This window comes from Tachyglossus aculeatus, chromosome 8 (assembly GCF_015852505.1).
Source record: "Tachyglossus aculeatus isolate mTacAcu1 chromosome 8, mTacAcu1.pri, whole genome shotgun sequence".
In the NCBI taxonomy this organism is placed as follows: Eukaryota; Metazoa; Chordata; class Mammalia; order Monotremata; family Tachyglossidae; genus Tachyglossus; species Tachyglossus aculeatus.
This window is the reverse complement of record NC_052073.1, coordinates 994,918-1,013,147: the sequence shown is the minus strand read 5'-3', so window position 1 is coordinate 1,013,147 and position 18,230 is coordinate 994,918. Positions and strand designations below refer to the sequence as shown.

The following is an 18,230-nucleotide window of genomic DNA, read 5'->3' as shown; positions in this document are numbered from 1 at the left end:
GGATTCGAACCCATGACTTCTGACTCCAAAGCCCGGGCTCTTTCCACTGAGCCACGCTGCTTCTCTACCCGATGCCGAGGCGCGGGGGGACGTGGGGGTCTCCGTCCCCTCCTTTCCGGGACCTGCCCGGCTTTCGGCGGCCGGCCAGTCCTGGGCCCCCGGCCTGGGGCCCCCTCCCGATCCCGCCCAGCCTCCGGGCCCCCGCCCCCGCCCCGCGGAGCCAGCCTTATAACGGGGCCGCGGGCGGCCGCTGGCACTGATGGGCCGGGCAGCGCGGGTGCGGGGGGCGCGGGGCCGCTGGGGCCGGGGGCTGGGGCGGGGGCTGGGCTGCGCCCTGGGGGCTCTGGCCCTGCTGAGCGCCCTTTCGGCCGCGGGGACGCTGTTCGCTCTGCGCCAGGGCCAAGGGCTGAGCGCGGCGCTGAGCGCCCTGGAGGCGCAGGGGGCGCGGGCGCGGGAGGAGGACAGCGCGGTGCGCGCTTTCCTGGCCGCGCTGAGCCGGGGCGCGGCGCCGGACCCGGGGGTGGGCGAGCCCGGGGCCGGGGGACCTGGGGGGGCCGAGCCGGGGGGCGCGGAGCCCGAGGACCCCTTGGGCGCGGCCCGGAGCAGGCGCAGCCCCCACGGACCCATCCGCGCCGAGAACCAGGACGTGATGATGCTGATGACCTACTCCGTGGTACCGGTACGGGCGGGGAAGGGTCGGGGGCCATCGAGACCCAGCCCAGCCCTAGTCCACCCTCTTTCCCTGCCCAGCCCCTCGGCCGGAGGGTCAGAGGGTGAGCTAGGCTTGGATGGAGCCGGGAGAGAGGGAGATAGGGGCTCCCCCATCCCAAGACCGCTCCAAGACTCTACGTTTGGACAGACCCACGGTTCTCACCAGGTCTATGCTGCGTCCCGAAGGAGGAAGAGTCAGGGGCGGAGAGGGGAGAGTCGAGGATGTTGGATGGTCAGGGTTGGGTCACTGGGGAGAGTCAGGGACGGAGAGGGGAGAGTCAGGGGGGTTGTGTTGGGTCACTGGAAGAAGAGACAAGGATGGAGAGAGGAGAGGCAGGGACGGAGAGGGTCGGGGGCTTGGATGGTCTGTGTTGGGTCACTGGAAGAAGGGTCGAAGATGGAGAGGGGAGAATCAGGGTTGTGGGATGTTTTGTTGCTGGGCCACTGTGGGGAGTCAGGGATGGAGAAGGACGATCAGGGATGACTTCCAGTTATTATTATTGTTATTATGGTATCTGTTACTATGTGACAGGCACTGTTCTACAAACAAATTGGGTTGGACACAGGCCCCGTTCCACGTGGGGCTCAATCCCCATTTTAAAGATGAGGCAACTGAGGCACAGAGAAGTAAAGTGTCTTGCCCAAGGTCACACAGCAGACAAGTGGAGGAGTCGGGATTAGAACCAGGCCCGTGCTCTATCCACTATGCTATGGCGCTTAGTTCTCACCATCGCAGCTGCCCGGGGGCGCGGCTGGGTCTCCCCCATCCTGGGCTGAGCGGATGGACATCGGGGAGACAGCCAGGCGAGGGGAGGGCTCGCCGCACCCCGACCTCCCCTTCCCGAGTCCGGAGGTCCGGCTCGAGGCCTGACGTGTCCCTGGGGAGAGGAGAGTCGGGTCGTCTGTACCGAGCAGGTGCTGGGGAGTCCAGGGTAGATAGAATCGGGCCGGTCCCAGGAGGGGCGAGGCTGGTTCGGTGCGGTTAGTGGGGGCGGGGGGGCGTCGACCTGAGCCCACGAGGGCGGGAATGCTCGGATTCCGGGGTGGATGCGTTTCCCACAGGCGCAGAAGCTTCCAGAACCCTTAGGGCGTCTCCAACCGAGCTGCGGGGGCAGAGACAGGGCGGGGACAGAGACGGGGCCGAGGGAGGGGACGGAGAAGGGAAAGAGACGGGGCCGGGGGCCGGAACGTGCACCAGAGAGGCCCGTGGACCACAGATTCCCCGGCGGGGGCGGCGGAATCATCAGAGTGAGGGCCCGGACCGCGTCTGTTGCGGGAGATTGTGGCTGTCTTTACCGCTGCTGGGAGAACCTTCTCCACCAGTGAAAACCGGGGTCCCGTCCGGCGGCCCGTTTCAACTCTAGGCGAGGGGTCGAGGCGTGGATCCCCGCAAGGGAGGGCAGAGAGATCTCAGAAATGCCTGCGTCTCCGAAGAGCCTTGAGCGTAGCGGATATTTAGAGGAGGCTGTCTGTCCGGCCGCCTGCTGTCAGGCCCGCCGCCTACGGTCTGTCTTCCAGGGAGGCCCCGGGAAGACTTAGGTGCCGTGGACGGTCCAGTCCCATGGTAGAGGACCTGTGGGGAGGGGGATTGCCGGGGGACGGGCCAGGGGCGCCCCGGGGCGTCCCCAGAGGGCGGGGAACCTGTTCGCCGTTCAAGGGAGCAGGGAGACCGTACTAACCGCTCTTCTGGAGGGCCACAGCGCAGCGTGGCTTAGTGGAAAGAGCACGGGTTAGGGAGCCAGAGGATGTGGCTTCTAATTCCGGCTCCGCTACTTGTCAACTGTGTGACTTCAGGCAAGTCACTTCGAACAGTGCTTCGCACATAGTAAGCGCTTAACAAATGCCATCATTATTATTCTCTGTGCCTCAGTTACCTCAGCTGTAAAATGGGGATTAAGACTGCGAGCCCCACGTGGGATATCCTGATTACCTTATATCTACCCCAGCGCATAGAATAGTGCTTGGCACATAGTGAGCGCTTAACAAATATCATCATTCTTCTCACACCTTCGCCCCAATTTCAGGTCCGCGTGATGGTGGATTTGTGTAACAGCACGAAAGGGATCTGCCTGACTGGTAACAGGGGCTCGGGGTCCGGAGTGGAGCTGGGCGGCCCAGGGAGCGGGTGGGGGGACGTGTGTGTGTGTGTGTGTGTGTGTGTGTGTGTGTGTGTGTGTGTGTGTGTGTGTGTGTGTGTGTGTGGTCTCTCTGGAGACCAGCCACTGTTTATGAACCTCGGACTTGGAGAACCTTGGAGAACTCATTCGCTCCGATGGCTTCAACTACCACCCCTATGCAGATGATCTTCAAATCTACATCTCCAGCCCTGATTTCTCTCCCTCTCTGCCGTCTCGCATTTCCTCCTGCCTTCAATTCCTCTCTACTTGGATGTCCCGCGGTCACCTCAAATTTAACGTGTCTAAAACAGAACTCCTTATCTTTCCACCTAAACCCTGTGCTTCCCCTGTCTTTCCCATCACTGTAGACGGCACCACCATCCTTCCTCTCACAAACTCATAACCTTGGCGTTTATCCCTGACTCCCCTCGCTCTCATTCAACCCGCATATTCAATCCACCGCTGAACTCTGTCAGTTCGACCTTCACAGCATCTCTAAAATCCTTCCTTTCCTCTCCATCCAAACCGCTACCCCTTTAATCCAAGCACTTATCCTATCCCATCCTGATTATTGTATCAGCCTCCTTTGCCAATCTCCCAGCCTCCGTTCTCTCCCCACTCCAGTTCACACTTCACTCTGCTGCCCGGACCGTTTTTCTACAAAAACGTTCAGGACATGTTTCCCCACTCCTCAAGAACCTCCAGTGGTAGCCCATCCACCTCCGCATCGCAGAAACTCCTTACCATCAGCTTCAAAGCACTCAATCACCTCACTACTCTCCTACTACAACCCATACCTCACACTTCACTCCTCTAGAGCCAACCTTCTTACTTTACCTTGATCTCGTCTATCTCACTGCCGACCTCTAGCCCATGTTCAGCCTCTTCATATGCGAAAGACAATACTCTCTCCACCTTCAAAGCCTTAATGAAGGCACATCTCCTCCAATAAACTTTCCCTGACTAAGCCCTCCTTTCCTCTTCTCCCACTCCTTTCTGCATCGCCTTGACATTCCCTTTATTCATTCCCCTTCCCTCAGCCCCACAGCACTTACGTCCATAATCCGTAATTTTATTTATTTATATTAATGTCTGTCTGCCCCTCTAGAATGTAAGCTCACTGTGGGCAGGGAATGTGTCCATTATAGTATTATATTGTACTCTCCCAAGGACTTAGTACAGTTCTCTCACACAGTAAGCACTCAATCAATATGATTGACTATCTGTGTCTAAATGTGAATGGACATGTGTCTCTATGCGATTGTGTACAGATGTGTGGGGCAGGAGAGAGTATGGCAATTTTGGGATCACCTAGCCACTTTGTATGGGTTGTGGGAACTTGTGTTGGACAGTGAGACCCCCAACCCCCTCCCACTGGGGCAGGACTCTTTACCCGGGTCCTGCCCCCCTGAACGATATCTCTGCAGCTCCAAAGGCCCCTTCCTCATTTCTCACTAAAGTTTCTCTCCATTTCAGGCCCCCCTGGACTCCCAGGTAAGAAAGACCTCCAGTACCAGCCTTGAGTGTGGGGACAGATGTGTGTGTGTGGGGGGGGGGACGCTCTCCCTCCTAGCTGTTGGCTCTGTAATACTGTACTCTCACAAGCATTTAGTACAGTTCTCTATACACAGTAAGTGCTCAATAAATACAGTTGATTAATTGATCGCACTGTCCGTCTCTCTTGCTAGACTGTAAGCTCCTAGGGAGACAGCAGGAGGGTGGGGAGGGCTGACCTCTGCATTGGCTTTAGATTTGGGTGTGGATCCGTGCTGTGCTCTCTCCATAATAAGCACTTAATAAATACCGTTGCTCGATTGATTGATTGCTGTGGTCGTCAGGTGGAGCCGGGCTGGGACTGGTGAAAGACAGCAATTCTGATGGGCTGGACTTCAGCCCAGGAGTCTGGTGCTGAGCCCCGGGTCCTACTGCCCCTGCTGACCCTGTTCTTGTTTCCCCCAGGGCCTCCAGGCGCAGACGGGCCCCCTGGACAGATCGGGATGGAAGGAGAGCGCGGTGCTCCAGGCAAGAGGGGCAAAATAGGTACGGGATGAGCTGAGCCCCCGGTGGGTGCCCTGCCCCTGGCTTGTGGGGGTCTGCGGGTCATGGGGAGGGAGACGGGATGCTTACCTAGGAAGGTGGGTGCTCAGACCACCGAGTCCTTGTTTTGTCCTCTGGAGTATCATTAGCCTGAGAAAAATGGACAAGTGCTTCATCTCAGGGTGACCTGTCCATCGAGACAATCCTGGTCACCCTGCTCCTTACTTGCAGACATGCCCCCGTCTCCCCTCCCCATCCATGCTGACACGACTCTGGTCACCCTACATCATATGTACTACTACTGTACTACTACTACTACTACTACTACTACTACTACTACTACTACTACTACTACTACAACAACAACAACTACTACTACTACTACTACTACTACTACTACTACTACTACTAATTGCGGTATTTGTTAAGTGCTTACTATGTACCAGGTACTGTACTGAGCGCTGGGGTGGATACAAGCAAATGTGCAGACACGACCCCGATGACCCCACACTGTCCACCTCAGGGTACATCCATTCACACTAGTGATAGAGGACTAAAGTGCGAACATCTTCCCACCAACTGAAGGGCTGTGATCCTGCCGGTCCAGGCACAGAATCTTGAAATTATTCTATGCTGTACTTGAAGTCTTCAGACCAGTGGCGGGGGTGAGAGGATGGAGGCAGGAAACATGGAATTGCTGTTCCCTAAATCTCATCCACTTGGGGTGGGGGCTCCTACTGGAATTGGAGGGGGGACGGGTGTGCTACTGGAGTTGGAGGACGGCAGTCTCAGAACAAACAAACGGAAAACACTTCTTCCCCCAGATCGGGGGTGAGCCTGGGAATCCGTTCCCACAGGGAGTCGTGCAGCTGGACCCCCAGCAGGTCTGGAGGGCTGGACAAAATCATGGATGAGTGTCTATGCTGTATCACTGGCCAGAGAGTCAGGAATGGAGAGGGGACAGTCAGGGGTGGAGAGGGGAGAGTCAAGGATGGAGAGGGGAGAAGTCAGAGGTGGAGAGGGGAGAGTCAGGCGTGTTGGATGATCCGTGCAGGGTCACTGGAGAATTAGGGTGTTGGATGGTCCATCCTTAACTCTGAAGGCGGATGGCCATTACATGTTTCCTCCCAGCGTCTTGGTGCCTCCGGTTGAGACAGAATCCTGGCCGGACAGGCCGTGGGATTGCCCCGGGGGGCTTTGCTCAGCGGCTGTTGACGTCCGCAGACCCATTCCCGAGCCAGAGTTATAATTTAGAGTGGCCGAGCTTCTGCACAAAGCCAGGACTTTGCCCGAGTCAGGGCCGAGGGTCTGAGCTGGACGCGGAGAGGGAAGAAGGGAAGGGGACTGGGCCCCCGCGCTGGGGGGCCGCAGGCGCCGCCCCAGCCCGTGCCCGGGGGCAAAGCTGGCCGAACAGCTCTCCGGAGAAGCAGCTTGGCGTAGTGGTTAGAACATGTGCCTGAGAGTCAGAATGTCGTGAGTTCTAATCCCAACTCCGCCACTTGTCTGCTGCGTGACCCTGGGTAAGTCATTTCACTTCTCCGGGCCTATTACTGCATCTGTAAAATGGGGATCGAGATTGGGAGCCTCATAATAATAATAATGATGATGGCATTTTATTAAGCGCTATATGCAAAGCAATGTTCTAAGCGCTGGGGGTTCGGTTTACAAGGTGATCAGGTTGTCCCACAGGGGACTCACAGTCTTAATCCCCATTTTACAGATGAGGGAACTGAGGCACAGAGAAGTTAAGTGACTTGCCCAAAGTCACACAGCTGACCATTGGCGGAGCTGGGATTGGAACCCATGACCACTGACTCCAAAGCCCGTGCTCTTTCCACTGAGCCACGCTGCTTCTCCTGTGGGTCAGGGACTGTGTCCAACCCCATTTGCTTCTATCCACCCCAGTGCTTAGTACAGTGCCTGGCACACAGTAAGCTCTTAACAGATATCATTATCATTAGCTCGCGGCCGAGGCACCTTCGGGGCGAGTCCCGTGAGGGGGTGAGGGGTGGGGGGCGGTCCGCGGAGGGGACCGCGGAGGGGAGCGGCTCCTCCGCCCCAGGAGGAATCAGTCGCGGAGAGGCGGGTGCGGGGTCCAGGCGCGGGAGGTGTCGGCCCCGCCCGGAGAAGCGGCGGGAGCTCCGAGGGAGTGGAGCCCGTGGGCGGCAAGACGCGGAGGCGGCGGAGGCGGCGCGGGGCGGGGGGTGGAGGGCGCTCCTCTGGGCGGCCCCTCCCGGGACGCCGGCGTCTGGGCGGCGCGGGTCACCCCACAACGACCAGCCACTTTGCTCAAGTGCTACTAAATTGCCTTCCATTAGCGGGGGCGGCTTGTCGGATGGGTCTCGGGAGCTCTCCGGGGCCCCTCCGCCGCTCCCTCCCCGCCGCGGCTCCAGCGGCCCCAGCGGCTCGATTGGTCTGCCGCCAGAGCCGGGCCGGACCGTCCCGACCGCCCCAACCCGGGAGAAAATAATCCCCGCCAGCGCCGCGGCGCTAATGCCTCTCCCGCCGGTCTTACCCGCTCAACCTTAGCTCGTTCCACCCTCGCCGCCTTCCTACGAGGCAGCTTTTACAGAGGAGGAATCTGAGGCTCAGCGAGGTTAGGGGGCTGGCCCGAGGTCACACAGCAGGCGGCGGGGGGAGGGGGGAGGGGGGCAGGACGAAACTGGGACTGACAGGCGGCTCTGAAAGGGGCCCAAAGACCCAGAGAAACGCAGGCCTAGGGCATGGGGGCAGGTGGGCAGAGGCGGAGGGACAGAGGGGGCAAGGGAGCAGAACAAGAGCGTTTCTCCTCACCAGGCCCAGGCACCCCACAGCTGCAGGGCCTGCAGGGCTCGGTCTTCGTACTTAGTTCTGGAGCCCACCGGCCCCTGAGCCACGGCCTCCGGTCGGCGCACCATCATCAATCGTATTTATTGAGCGCTTACTGTGTGCAAAGCACTGTACTAAACGCTTGGGAAGTACAAGTTGGCAACATATAGAGACAGTCCCTACCCAATAGTGGGCTCACAGCCTAAAAGACTGCACCATCCGGTCATAGCACCGTCCGGCCTGCCCAGGACTCTGCCTCTGACAGAGGCACCCGGGCAAGTGGAAGGACAAAGCGCTCTAATGTGCCGGAGACCGTCGGCAGCCGGGCTTCCATTGCCCGGAACTCTGGCTGGGGGGCGGGGCGGGGGGGAATTGAGGTGGGGAGCGCTCTGGGCATCCCTGGGGAAGTGCCAGGAGACGGGGCCCGGCTGAAGCAAAGACTCCGTGCACGTGTGCTCCCTAGGAGCTGACGGGATCCCTGTTCCTAGGGCCGGCCGGGGCCAGGGGAGAGCCCGGGGAGAAAGGCGAGAAGGGAGACCCCGGGGAGCTGGGGTCGACAGGCCCCGCCGGCCCCCGCGGCCAGAAAGGAGACAGAGGAGAGAAAGGGGACCCCGGGGACGTCTCCAACGACGTGCCCACGGCAGGTAGGGCCGGGCGCTCGGTCGGGTGAGTGAAGGAACCAGGGTGGGGACGGGGGAGAGGGAATGAGTCCGGGAGCCAGCAAGATGGGCCTTCTCCGGGACGGGCGGGGGGCGCGAGGGAGGGGAGCGTAGGGGGAGGACCCAGAGTCCGGAGCATCAGCTAGCGATCGTGCCTGAACCACGACTAATCAGGAGGCAGCTCAAGGAAGCATCTCTCCCTCAAGGGGCAGATTAGCCCTGGACTCCCTACTGGGTCTAGCAGACTCCCAGAATCAATCAGTGGATTTCTTGAGTGCTTCCTGTGTGCAGAGCCCTGTACTTTACGCTTGGGAGAGTACATATACGGAGTTCGTAGACAGGCTCACTGTTCATACCGAGTTTACAGTCTAGAGGGGGAGACAAGCATTAATAGGAATAAATGATTTATTACTGCCCGGAAGGAGCTCGCCTCTTGCAGGCCCCTCGGTGTCTAGGTACCCCAATCAGCTCTTCTCTCCCCGTCCTCCCCCTGCAGGTGCCAAAGGTGAACCGGGACCCCCCGGCCCTCCCGGTCCTCAGGGCCCCCCCGGACTCCCTGGTGGACGACGGTCTAAGGCGCGGTCTCTGCCCAGCGAGTTCAGCAGCCAGTGCTCAGGTCTTTTCACCCGCCTCTCCACCCCCGCTTGTTTCTGTGGTCCCCAGGGGCCCCCACCCCCCGATGGACACTTGGACACACCCACAACCCTCTGGGGACTTGGTGGGGGGTGTCAGTCTCAGAAGGCAGGGTTAAAGGTCACTGCTAGCCAGCTGAGAAGATCCCTCATGATGTGCACGGAGCCTGTGGTTGGTGAAGGACCCCAACTCTATTTTCCCTCCAAGTTCTGGTCCAACCTGGCTCAGGGCTCCCACCTTTCCCTGCCCCCCAAATCCCCGACCTTCCAGACCCCCAAAAGACTCTCCCAGCCCTCACGACCCCTGTTGTTGGGGAGGGACCGTCTCTATATGTTGCCAACTTGTACTTCCCAAGCGCTTAGTAGAGTGCTCTGCACACAGTAAGCGCTCAATAAATACGATTGAATGAATTCCCTCCCAGCCCTGAAGTCCCTTGCGACCCCTCCCAACCCTCTCCTTTCTCCATGACTCCCCCCAAATGCCCACCCCCCAATGCTCCTCATCCCCTCCTATCTCCCTGTCCCCATGACCTCCTGACACTTTCTAAAGGCCAGGCTCAGGCTCCCCTTCTCTCTTCCTTGGGAGAACGGGGAAAACTAACGCTGTGTTCCCCGATGGGGTAGACACGCCTCTCTGAAATCATCCCCGAGACAGGGGAGGCACTGGCCCTGGGGACTCCCAAACCCTGTATTATCTGCCTGTTCGGGATTGGTTGCTGGGGAGGAAGATGGGAGGAAAACGTTTGGGGTCGGGGATGGCCCTGCAGGTGAGGCGTGTGCGGTGCCTAACGACGACACTCTGGAGGGGAAGGAAGAAGAGAAGAAAGCTGGGGACTCCCTCCTCCCGCGGGCAGGTAAATCACCAGCAATCCTGGCCCCACCCCGATGGGCAGGTGACCCACACCGAGGCTCGGTCCCACCCCCTTAGGCAGATGTACCTCCCTGAGCCCCGGCCCCGCACTCGGAGCTGCACAGTCCCTGACTTTCCCTCCCGTCCGGTTCGGCAGGGCGTGTGGTCCGCGCCGTCGGAAGCCCGACTCTCATGGGCAGGATTGAGCACACGTTTGGGGCCTGGATGGCGGAGCCAGGGAACAGGAGCGATGAGCGGATCTGGGTGACGGAACATTTCTCAGGTAGTTCCGCCCCGTCCTGAGTCGGGGGAGGCGGGTGGACGGGGGCAGAAGGAATAGGTCGGGAAGGGTTATAAAACACATGGTATTGGGGCTGAATCAGGTCAAGGCTGGACAGTTCTGGGCCTGGGCTGGATGGTCTCGGTGGCTATAGTGGGTGAGATGGGGCCAGAGCTGTCTGGCTTGCCCTGTTTGGAGGCTGGCTGTCCAGCCGGACGAACAGTCCGGTGGGCTGGCTGGTGAAACCACCCACCTGCCCACCATGCTCTGCCTGGATACAGGCCTCATCGTCCAAGAGTTCCAGGATCTGGCTGCATTGGCCAATGGCAGCTCCCGGCCCGTCCGGCTGCGCTGGCACTTCCAGGGCTGTGGTCACACCGTGGCAGGTGGCTTCCTCTACTACCACAAAGGCGGCTCCAACTCCATCGTCAAGTGAGTTGGGTCTACGGGAACCTGCTGTGTAGACTCCCAGAGAGAAGGGAGGCCCCAGAGGCCCTGGCTGCGTGGGGGAGGGGGTGGGGAGTTGGAGTTCGGGCAGCTCCAGTCCCTCAGTTACATTGTAGTTTCCCAAGCTCTTAGTACAGTGATTTGCACACAAACACTCAATAAATACTACTGATTGATTGCTTGATGGAGCTGGAACAAGGTGGCCGAGTCTCTGGTCATGGACTGGCATGTTCCTGCCCTTCTCCCTGCAATACCCAGAGTTCCTGCTTTGGAGACATGCCCCCCTCCATCTGTCCTGGGCCTTCCCTGACTCACTGGTCCCTGGAAGCCCCAGCCCAGTTAAATTGCCACGCTTCCCGTTCCAGATTTGGCCTGGATAGCGGCTCGCTGGCCACACTCCGGATGGACCACGCCCTACACTTCGATCGCAAGTACCTCTTTGTGAACTCCAAGACCTACTTCCGCCTGGCCGTCGACGAGCAGGGCCTTTGGGTCATCTATGCCTCCAGTACGGACGCATCCAGCATCCTTGTCGCCCGCTTGGACGAGGCCACTTTCTCTGTGCTGCGGCACATAAATACCGCCTACCCCCGGGCCAAAGCGGGGAATGCGTTTGTCGCCCGCGGCATCCTCTATGTTACGGACACCAAGGACACCAGGGTCACGTTCGCCTTCGACCTGCTGGAGGAGAGGCAGGTCGATGCCAGCTTCCAACTGCGGGCGTCTCCGTTGGAGCTGGCCATGCTGACCTACAGCCCGAGGGAGCAGGGCCTGCTGGCCTGGGAGGGCGGGAACCTCACGCTCTATCCTGTCCACTTTCTGGCCGATGGTCTGGTCACATGAAGCCCTGCGGGCCCAGCCCCTGGGAGGCTCACGGGTTCCCTTTGACCAAAGGCCAGTTCTGACCCAGTCTGACTCCAGAGCTGTAGGAGCTGACTGCAGTCCTGGCCAGTGACTTCCCTGTCCAACTTCCTCTCCCCACTCCTCCAAAATCGGAATCCCTTTTGGCACAAACCCATTCCTTAGAACGGAGCCCCTTCTGACACTTGCTCCCCAGCTCGAAACCTCTCCTGTTTTCTCTCCTGCAGAGCACATCTATCAATGAAGGAACAAAACAGGTCACAACAGTGTCCTGTACCTGATTCTCCAATGTGCAGTAGGACCAAATCCACACTAGCAAATTATCTGGATTATTGAGGTCAAAAAGGCACTCCGGCTTCAGTTGCCCAGGGAAATAACGGCTTTTCGGGCACCCAATTACCTGGATCCTTTGCTGCAGTGGCCTTGGCCCTTTCTCACCTCCAGGCCACACTAACTCTTTCAGGCCTGGAGGTCACTAAGCACACCAATTGACCTACATTTTTTCTGTGCTGATAACTAAGACTTGCAGAGAATCTGGCCTCTGAGAAAGATGGCAGCAAACGTGGCTCCTAGTGGGCCTTGGACTATACTGAATTTAGAACCAGTATAGTATGCTCTGTCACCCTGCGGTCCCAGAAAAGGCCTTCTGTAATCCACAGCCACCATGGCCCTCTGTCCACCCAAGGCTCCACTGTGGTTTGTTAAATCTCTCCAAGGACCCAGTTGTGCTGCCTGGTTCCTTTCTGTTTTGTACTGGTGGTCTGGCGGTGCCAACAGGAGGGGGACATGCAAGGCCTGAGGGTGAGGGGAATGTATGACCACAGGAACCCACAGCCAGGAGGGCCACTGCGAGAGGCTAAATACCTCCCCGCCAAAACTAGTTCTTGAAGCAGTCTTCTCCCCGCACCCCCAAAACCCTCTCCATTGGGCCCACAGCACACTTGTTCTCAACGAATTTTTCCCAGTATCCCCCACTCCATGGCCTGGGCTGGCTCCCTGAACCCACCCCAGTTGGACCTGGGCCAAGCCTCCACATGGGCCACACATCTGTCTCCTTCCCCATACTCTCTTGCTCAAGTATCTGCTAAGCAGGCCGTGCCTCCAACCTGGAATTCACCTGTGCCTCCTCTTCCTCCATCTGCCTGAAGCCTTTCCCAGATGAGAGCCCTGAACCTGCCCACCCTCTTCCTTCCAGCTCTCCCCAAAGATTTTCCATCATCAGGGATGCCCCCCTTCTCAACTCCTGCCCCCCTACCCCCGGAATGACTCATGGAAGCCTCCAGAGGATATGCTGTTCTGTCCCACTCTCTCTGGGCTACTTAGGAATGGCTCTACCCTGCATGATAGTGGCAGGGAATGGGCTTCAGGGCCCAGTTGAGCCAGGGGGCAGAGGAGAAGCTGGGTCAGTCCCCAACGCAGCCCTACACCCCCTCTTCTGCTTTCTTGCCAATGGCGGGGATGCAGTGGGAGGATAGGAGGGCAGGGAAATGGTGAGGCTAGTTTGTCTTTAGACTGGGGCTCCTTGTGAGCAGGAATCGTGTCTACCAACTCACTGTATTGTAGTTTCCCAAGAGTTCAGTAAATACCATTGATGGATTGAGGAAGAAGGTGGCGGGAATAGGCTGAGGGTGTGAAGAGCTGTAAGACTGGATTTTAGTTTGAAATAAGGCAAAAGTTGGGGTAGCAGGGCAAGTGGGGGTGGGTTCTCTGATAAGAGGATTCAAGGGTCTTCGTATCCCCTGACATCCACTCTCGAGCAAGTAGATTTTTGCAGCCCCTGTAGACTGTAAGCTTGTAAGCTTCTTGTGGGCAAGAATCACGTCCACCAACTCTATTGTGTTGCACTTTTCCCCCAGTGCTTAGAACAGTCCTCTGCACAAAGTGCTAAATAAATACTATTGATTGGCAGCCCCGTGAAGGCAAGGACTGTGCCTCCTCCCTCTGTGCCTCCTGCCATGCACAGCACACAGAGAGTTTCCTGACTGCCCCCTCAGACTGGCAACCCCTCCAGGGCAGGGACTTTGTCTCCTCCTTCCCCTGAGCCTCCCTCAGAGCCCAGCCCAGAGAAATGTGTTCGAGTTCTGACAGATGTCCAGTGCCTTCCGCAATGTGCGATTGGCTGGTTTGGCTCAGGGCCACCACCTATTGCTGGGCAGATCCCAGCCTTGTTCACCCCTCCCTCAGTAGTGACCTTGAGAAGGGGAAGGAGAAGTCCCCTGCCCCGCTGGGCACTGGTGCTGACTGAATCTCCCCATGCCCGGGAGCCTCCTAGAGCTGGCTCTGATGGCACCTGCTCCTGGCCCCTGCTTCATCTTGCAGAGGAGGAAGATGGGGCAGGATGGCTCCCTGTCGCTCCGGCCACTCTAAAGATGGAAAGAGTTAGTCATGTGCAGACTGTGGACCGGGCCAGGGAAGGGTGAGCCATGTGCAGACTGGGTCAGACCAGGGAGGGGTGGGCTTACTGAGGTGCTTCTGCCAATGGAACAGGGCAGCTGAGCCTAGCAGTGGTGGTGGGCATCGATGGACTGGGAGAAAGTCCCGTTTATCTCTCCGCTCCCCAGGGATCCCCAGCCCGCAGGCGGCCCAGCTTCTGGTGATAGGGATCAGTCTGCCATACGGCCAGCCCCGCGCCCACAAAAACAGCAGACCGGGTGCTGATGGACATTTTACATTCACAGACACCAGTTCCAACACAGCAACACATTTTTGGTTGGTCTCACCAAAGGGGCAGGGCCTGGCCACACCAGCTGGTAAAGTGCAAGCAAACAACGCTAACTCTGCACGGTTTGTACAATATGCCGGGCCCCGTCATAAACTACATCGCCGACTTTGGTGGCACCCGCAGCCTCGGGGACCATGGGGGGACGGGTGGGGGCAGCAAGAGAACAAAGCAAGCTCCCCGTCCTCGAGAAAGCACGTGTCTGAAGGACATGGGGCAGGCCTTGGCCGGGGGTGGGGGGACACTGAGGAAGCCCCTGGGGGAGGAGCAATTCAGCAGAGTGGAATCAACGGGCTCTCCCGTGGGGCAGGGCTCCTTGCTTCATCTCCCGGAGGGTGACCCTTCCGATGCCCTGAAAGGGGAGGCTGTGGCCTTGTGGCAGCTGGGTGCACAGGCTGGAAGAATGTGGCCAGGGGCTGCATTTCCTCCTCCTCCCTCCCACTGAGACCCCGGGCTCAGCCTGCACACAGTTCAGGTGGGACCCTACTGCCCACCAGGTGCAAGGCAGGGCTTGCCCCGTGACTTCCAGCGCAAGGTACATGCATGACCCGACTGGCCCAGGGAGGGATGGCGAAACTCAACCAGCACAGCTGTGTTAAATCATCGCCGAACAGATGCCTGGGGAGTCTCGGGGGGCGGGGAGGGGCGGATGGCGGGTCAGGCCCACTGGCTACAGAAGATCGAAGATGCCGTTGGGGAGGTTGAGCGTGCTGGGCAGGACGCGCATCTTGAGGGTGCCGTCGGCGCCACATGAGAAGACCCGACTGCCCAGCCCGATGTCGATCTGTGTGACCCCTGCCCCGACGTTTCGGAAGATGGACTGTTTGGCGTGCTCACTTTTAAATGAATGAATCAAGCCGTGGCCCACCAACCGCCACACCTGTCCAGAAAAAAGGCTCTTAGTGTCTGTGGAGGGCAGTGTCCACACCTGGCACTGGGAGGCAGGTAGGGGTAGAGCTGGAAAAAAAGGCTAGATGAAAAGAGATGTTCAGGTGTTGGCCCATCCCACAGTTGCTCCCCAGAGGCCCCTCCTCCAGCACCAGTACCTTTCCCAGTTTCCCCTGCGGCCTGGCCGGGGGGGCCAGATGGTGAAAAGGCTGAGCATGGCTCAAGAGGCCTCCCTGGGTTCCGCCCAAGATCAGGTTGGGTCCAGATCTGCCAAGCCCCAAGCTGAAGTGTATGCATTGATTAGACAAGCTGCACCGTTGGGTGCTAGGGGAACCACCCTGGCCCAGTGGAAGGAACCCAGGACTGGGAGCCAGAGGATCTGGGTTCTAATCCCAGCTCTGCCACTTGCCTGCTATTTGAACCTGAGCAAGTCAATTCACTTCTCTGTGCCTCAGTTACCTGATCTGTCAAAAGGGGATTCAAAACATTATTCTCCCTCCTCTTTAGGCAGGGACTGTGTCTGACCTGATTATCCAGCAGTGACCTCAGTGCTCAGTACAGGGCTTGGCATATGGGGAGTTCTTAACAAAGACCTCAATGATGATAACTCTTGAGATTGCTAAGCCTTCCAACCCCCAAGACCAGACCTGCCACCTAAGCTGTCGGCCGCACTGTGGCTCTGAGCTGGTGAGTCCCCGGAGACTCTCCCTGCTTCCCCTTGCCATGTGGGCTGGGACTGAAAGCTCAGTGTCATGCCCCCTGTCATGTAGTGCCCAGGTGCCCTCTCACCTTTATGTTCCCCTCAGCCGAGCCTGTGGTGAAATACTCCTGACAGGGGGCCAGGGCCAGAGCCTTGATGGCCGAGTCGTGGGCCTGGAAGCTGTGCAGGGCGCGTCGCTGGCGGATGTCAAACAGGCAGACCCAGCCCTCGCGGCCTCCTGAGATGAGCAGCTGCTGCCTGGGAGCATACTGCAGCACCGTGGCACCCGGGTCGTGACATGAGAAGCCTGCCGTGGAGAGGATATGGGTCATCCTTTGCTGGGAGGAAGGGATACAGGCCTCCCTTTGTTGGCATAAGGAAGGGGACATGGACCTCCCTCTGCCACGCAGGAGGGAGGGGACACAGGCCTTCCTCTGCCAGGTAGGAGGGAGGGGACACAGGCCTTCCTCTGCCAGGTAGGAGGGAGGTGGCACAGGCCTTCCTCTGCCAAGCAGGAGGGAGGGGACACAAGTCTCCCTTTGCCAGGCAGGTGGGAGGGGACACGGGCCTCCCTACCCCAGCCCTACCCTCAGAGTGGCAGCCCCGGAGCATACGGAACCCCAGCAGCCCCGGGGGCCAGGGGGCATCGGATGATGATCCCCGCTGGGACCAGGGCCGCCCCCCAGGGAGTGAGGTGAAGGTAGCTAGTCCAGGCTCGCCGGTCTTGGAGTCTGCTCACTCACCATGGATGAGGCTGTTCCCGGGAGCTATGAGCGTGTCCCAGAGGCAGACGTTCCTGTGGGCGGAAGACACAAACCCGGGCCCCAAGGAGACTCACAATTACTTCTAATGGCCTGACGTAGGCCCCCCTTCTCGGGGCCATCATTAGGGTCCCTGGGGCTGATTGGCCCTTACAGATCCCGGTCTGCTGTCGGGCCCAGGGAGGGCCGGCCCTTCCACCAGCCCTGCCTGGTCCATTTGCGTGTCCTCTATGAGCCCCAGGCGCCAACCCCCAATCCTTCTACTGGACGTATTTCATAGCCTCCAGGGCCGTGCCCTTGCACTTGGATTTGTACCCTTAATTCACACCCACTTTAGTCCCACAGCACTTATGTACACATATGCAAGTTATTCTAATGTCTGTCTCTCCCTCTAGACTGTAAGCTCCTTGTGTGCAGGGAACATATCTACCACCTCTGTTGTACTGTCCTCTCTCAAGCGTTTAGTACAGGGTTCTGCACACCGTAAGCACTCAATAAATATTAGCTGATGGATTGATTAATTGATCCACACAGAGAGCTTCCCTCTTTCCTCATAGGGAAGTGGTGGGACCTACTGAAAAGAGCCCAGGCCTGGGAATCAGAGGACCTGGTTTCTAGCCCTGGCTCCTTCATTTGTATGCTGTTTGGCCTTGGACAAGTTACTTCACTTCTCTGTAGTCCCCGTCTGCCTGGGTCTGATCTGACTGCAGTCCTTAGCCCAAAATAAGTGCTTTACAAATACCCCCAAGGGTATACAAATACCCTAAGCAGGCCATGGACCACCCTGGGCCAGGAGTAATCAACGCTGGGGAGCTGTGGATTGAATTGAATCTTCCCTTCCTTACCATTCTGCCCTGAAGAATCCAGGGGCAGGTGGGGGTGTGATAGAGCACCATGGGTCTGGGGGACCCAATTGGCAATGAGAAGGGTATCCCTCTGGCCTCCAATCATGCTTTTACTGCTACGCCAGGCCATCAGGTAGCCCTGTTCCTGACCCCGAGCACTCCTCTGTGGGCTTTTGAAGAACCTGCTCTTCCTTCTCCTCCAAGCCCTGAGCAGGGCAGGCTGCTGGCACCAAACCAACCAGCCGGTCCCTCTGCCCCTGTACCTGTTGTCACTGGAATGCCCGGCGGTGGCCACCAGGCTTGAAGAAGTGATGAAGGCGAAGTCGCTCGTGGTTTTACTGTGGCTCTGCCAGCTCTGCCGGGAAAAACAACTGTTACAGGGGGCACCCGTTACCTGGCAACGGCTACAGGGGGCACCTGCTACTTAGCAATGGTTACCTAGCAACGGTGCTGTGGGGAAACGCTGTGGCAGTCCACCGCGAGTCACACTCTTCAAGCCCCTGACATGTCCTGCACCTGCCAATTTATCTCTGGAGCAAGAAGGGGCCAGGGCAGAGGGTGGCTCAGGCCAGGAACAGGATTGGCAGCCCTCTAGTTTGTAAGCTCTTTGCAGGCAGGTAGCTTGTCTACCAACTATATCGTATTGTGCTCTCCCCAAGCACTTAGTACAGTGCTCTACACACAGTTAACGCTCAATAGTTACCACTGATTGACCGATTGATCGACTGCAGTGAACACAGGGCTGGGCTGCTGGGCACCTGGATGATGCAGTCCAGCTTGTTCCCAGGTCGATTAGGAGTGGCCATGGGAGCAGGGCAGAGTGCCTGGTGGTCTCTGAATGCCCAGCAGGGCCAATGTGCTCCGACCACGGGAAAGACTGGGTCTGTGCCAACTGACCACTGGTGAACCGGCGAG

General features: G+C 58.6%; 2 protein-coding genes across 2 annotated transcripts in view; one reads left to right on the top strand and one right to left on the bottom strand.

The window, feature by feature from the left end:
* The first annotated feature begins 583 nt into the window (after window positions 1–583).
* Window positions 584–13,224, top strand: GLDN (gliomedin). Its single transcript, XM_038750757.1, has 10 exons — window positions 584–679; window positions 2,736–2,787; window positions 4,305–4,322; window positions 4,788–4,868; window positions 8,162–8,317; window positions 8,829–8,948; window positions 9,732–9,818; window positions 9,972–10,097; window positions 10,376–10,526; window positions 10,907–13,224. Exons 1-10 carry the CDS (start codon window positions 650–652, stop codon window positions 11,382–11,384), a joined length of 1,299 nt encoding a protein of 432 aa, XP_038606685.1. The 5' UTR covers window positions 584–649; the 3' UTR covers window positions 11,385–13,224.
* Window positions 13,225–13,359: 135 nt separating this feature from the next.
* DMXL2 (Dmx like 2) overlaps window positions 13,360–18,230 on the bottom strand; it is a 61,113-nt gene continuing 56,242 nt past the window's right edge. The window contains 4 exon segments of the mRNA XM_038750567.1: window positions 13,360–15,001; window positions 15,799–16,016; window positions 16,453–16,505; window positions 17,579–17,670. Of these exon segments, the coding sequence (XP_038606495.1) occupies window positions 14,792–15,001; window positions 15,799–16,016; window positions 16,453–16,505; window positions 17,579–17,670 (573 nt within the window). The 3' untranslated portion in view covers window positions 13,360–14,791.

What these genes read in the sequence shown, in the direction of transcription:
- GLDN (XM_038750757.1), top strand. Translation starts at nt 650, where the DNA reads ATGATGCTGATGACCTACTCCGTGGTACCG. An exon ending in TGACCTACTCCGTGGTACCG is followed by an intron (nt 680 to 2,735) that starts GTACGGGCGGGG and finishes CCCCAATTTCAG; the next exon opens with GTCCGCGTGATGGTGGATTT. An exon ending in CTCCCTCCTCCCGCGGGCAG is followed by an intron (nt 9,819 to 9,971) that starts GTAAATCACCAG and finishes CCGGTTCGGCAG; the next exon opens with GGCGTGTGGTCCGCGCCGTC.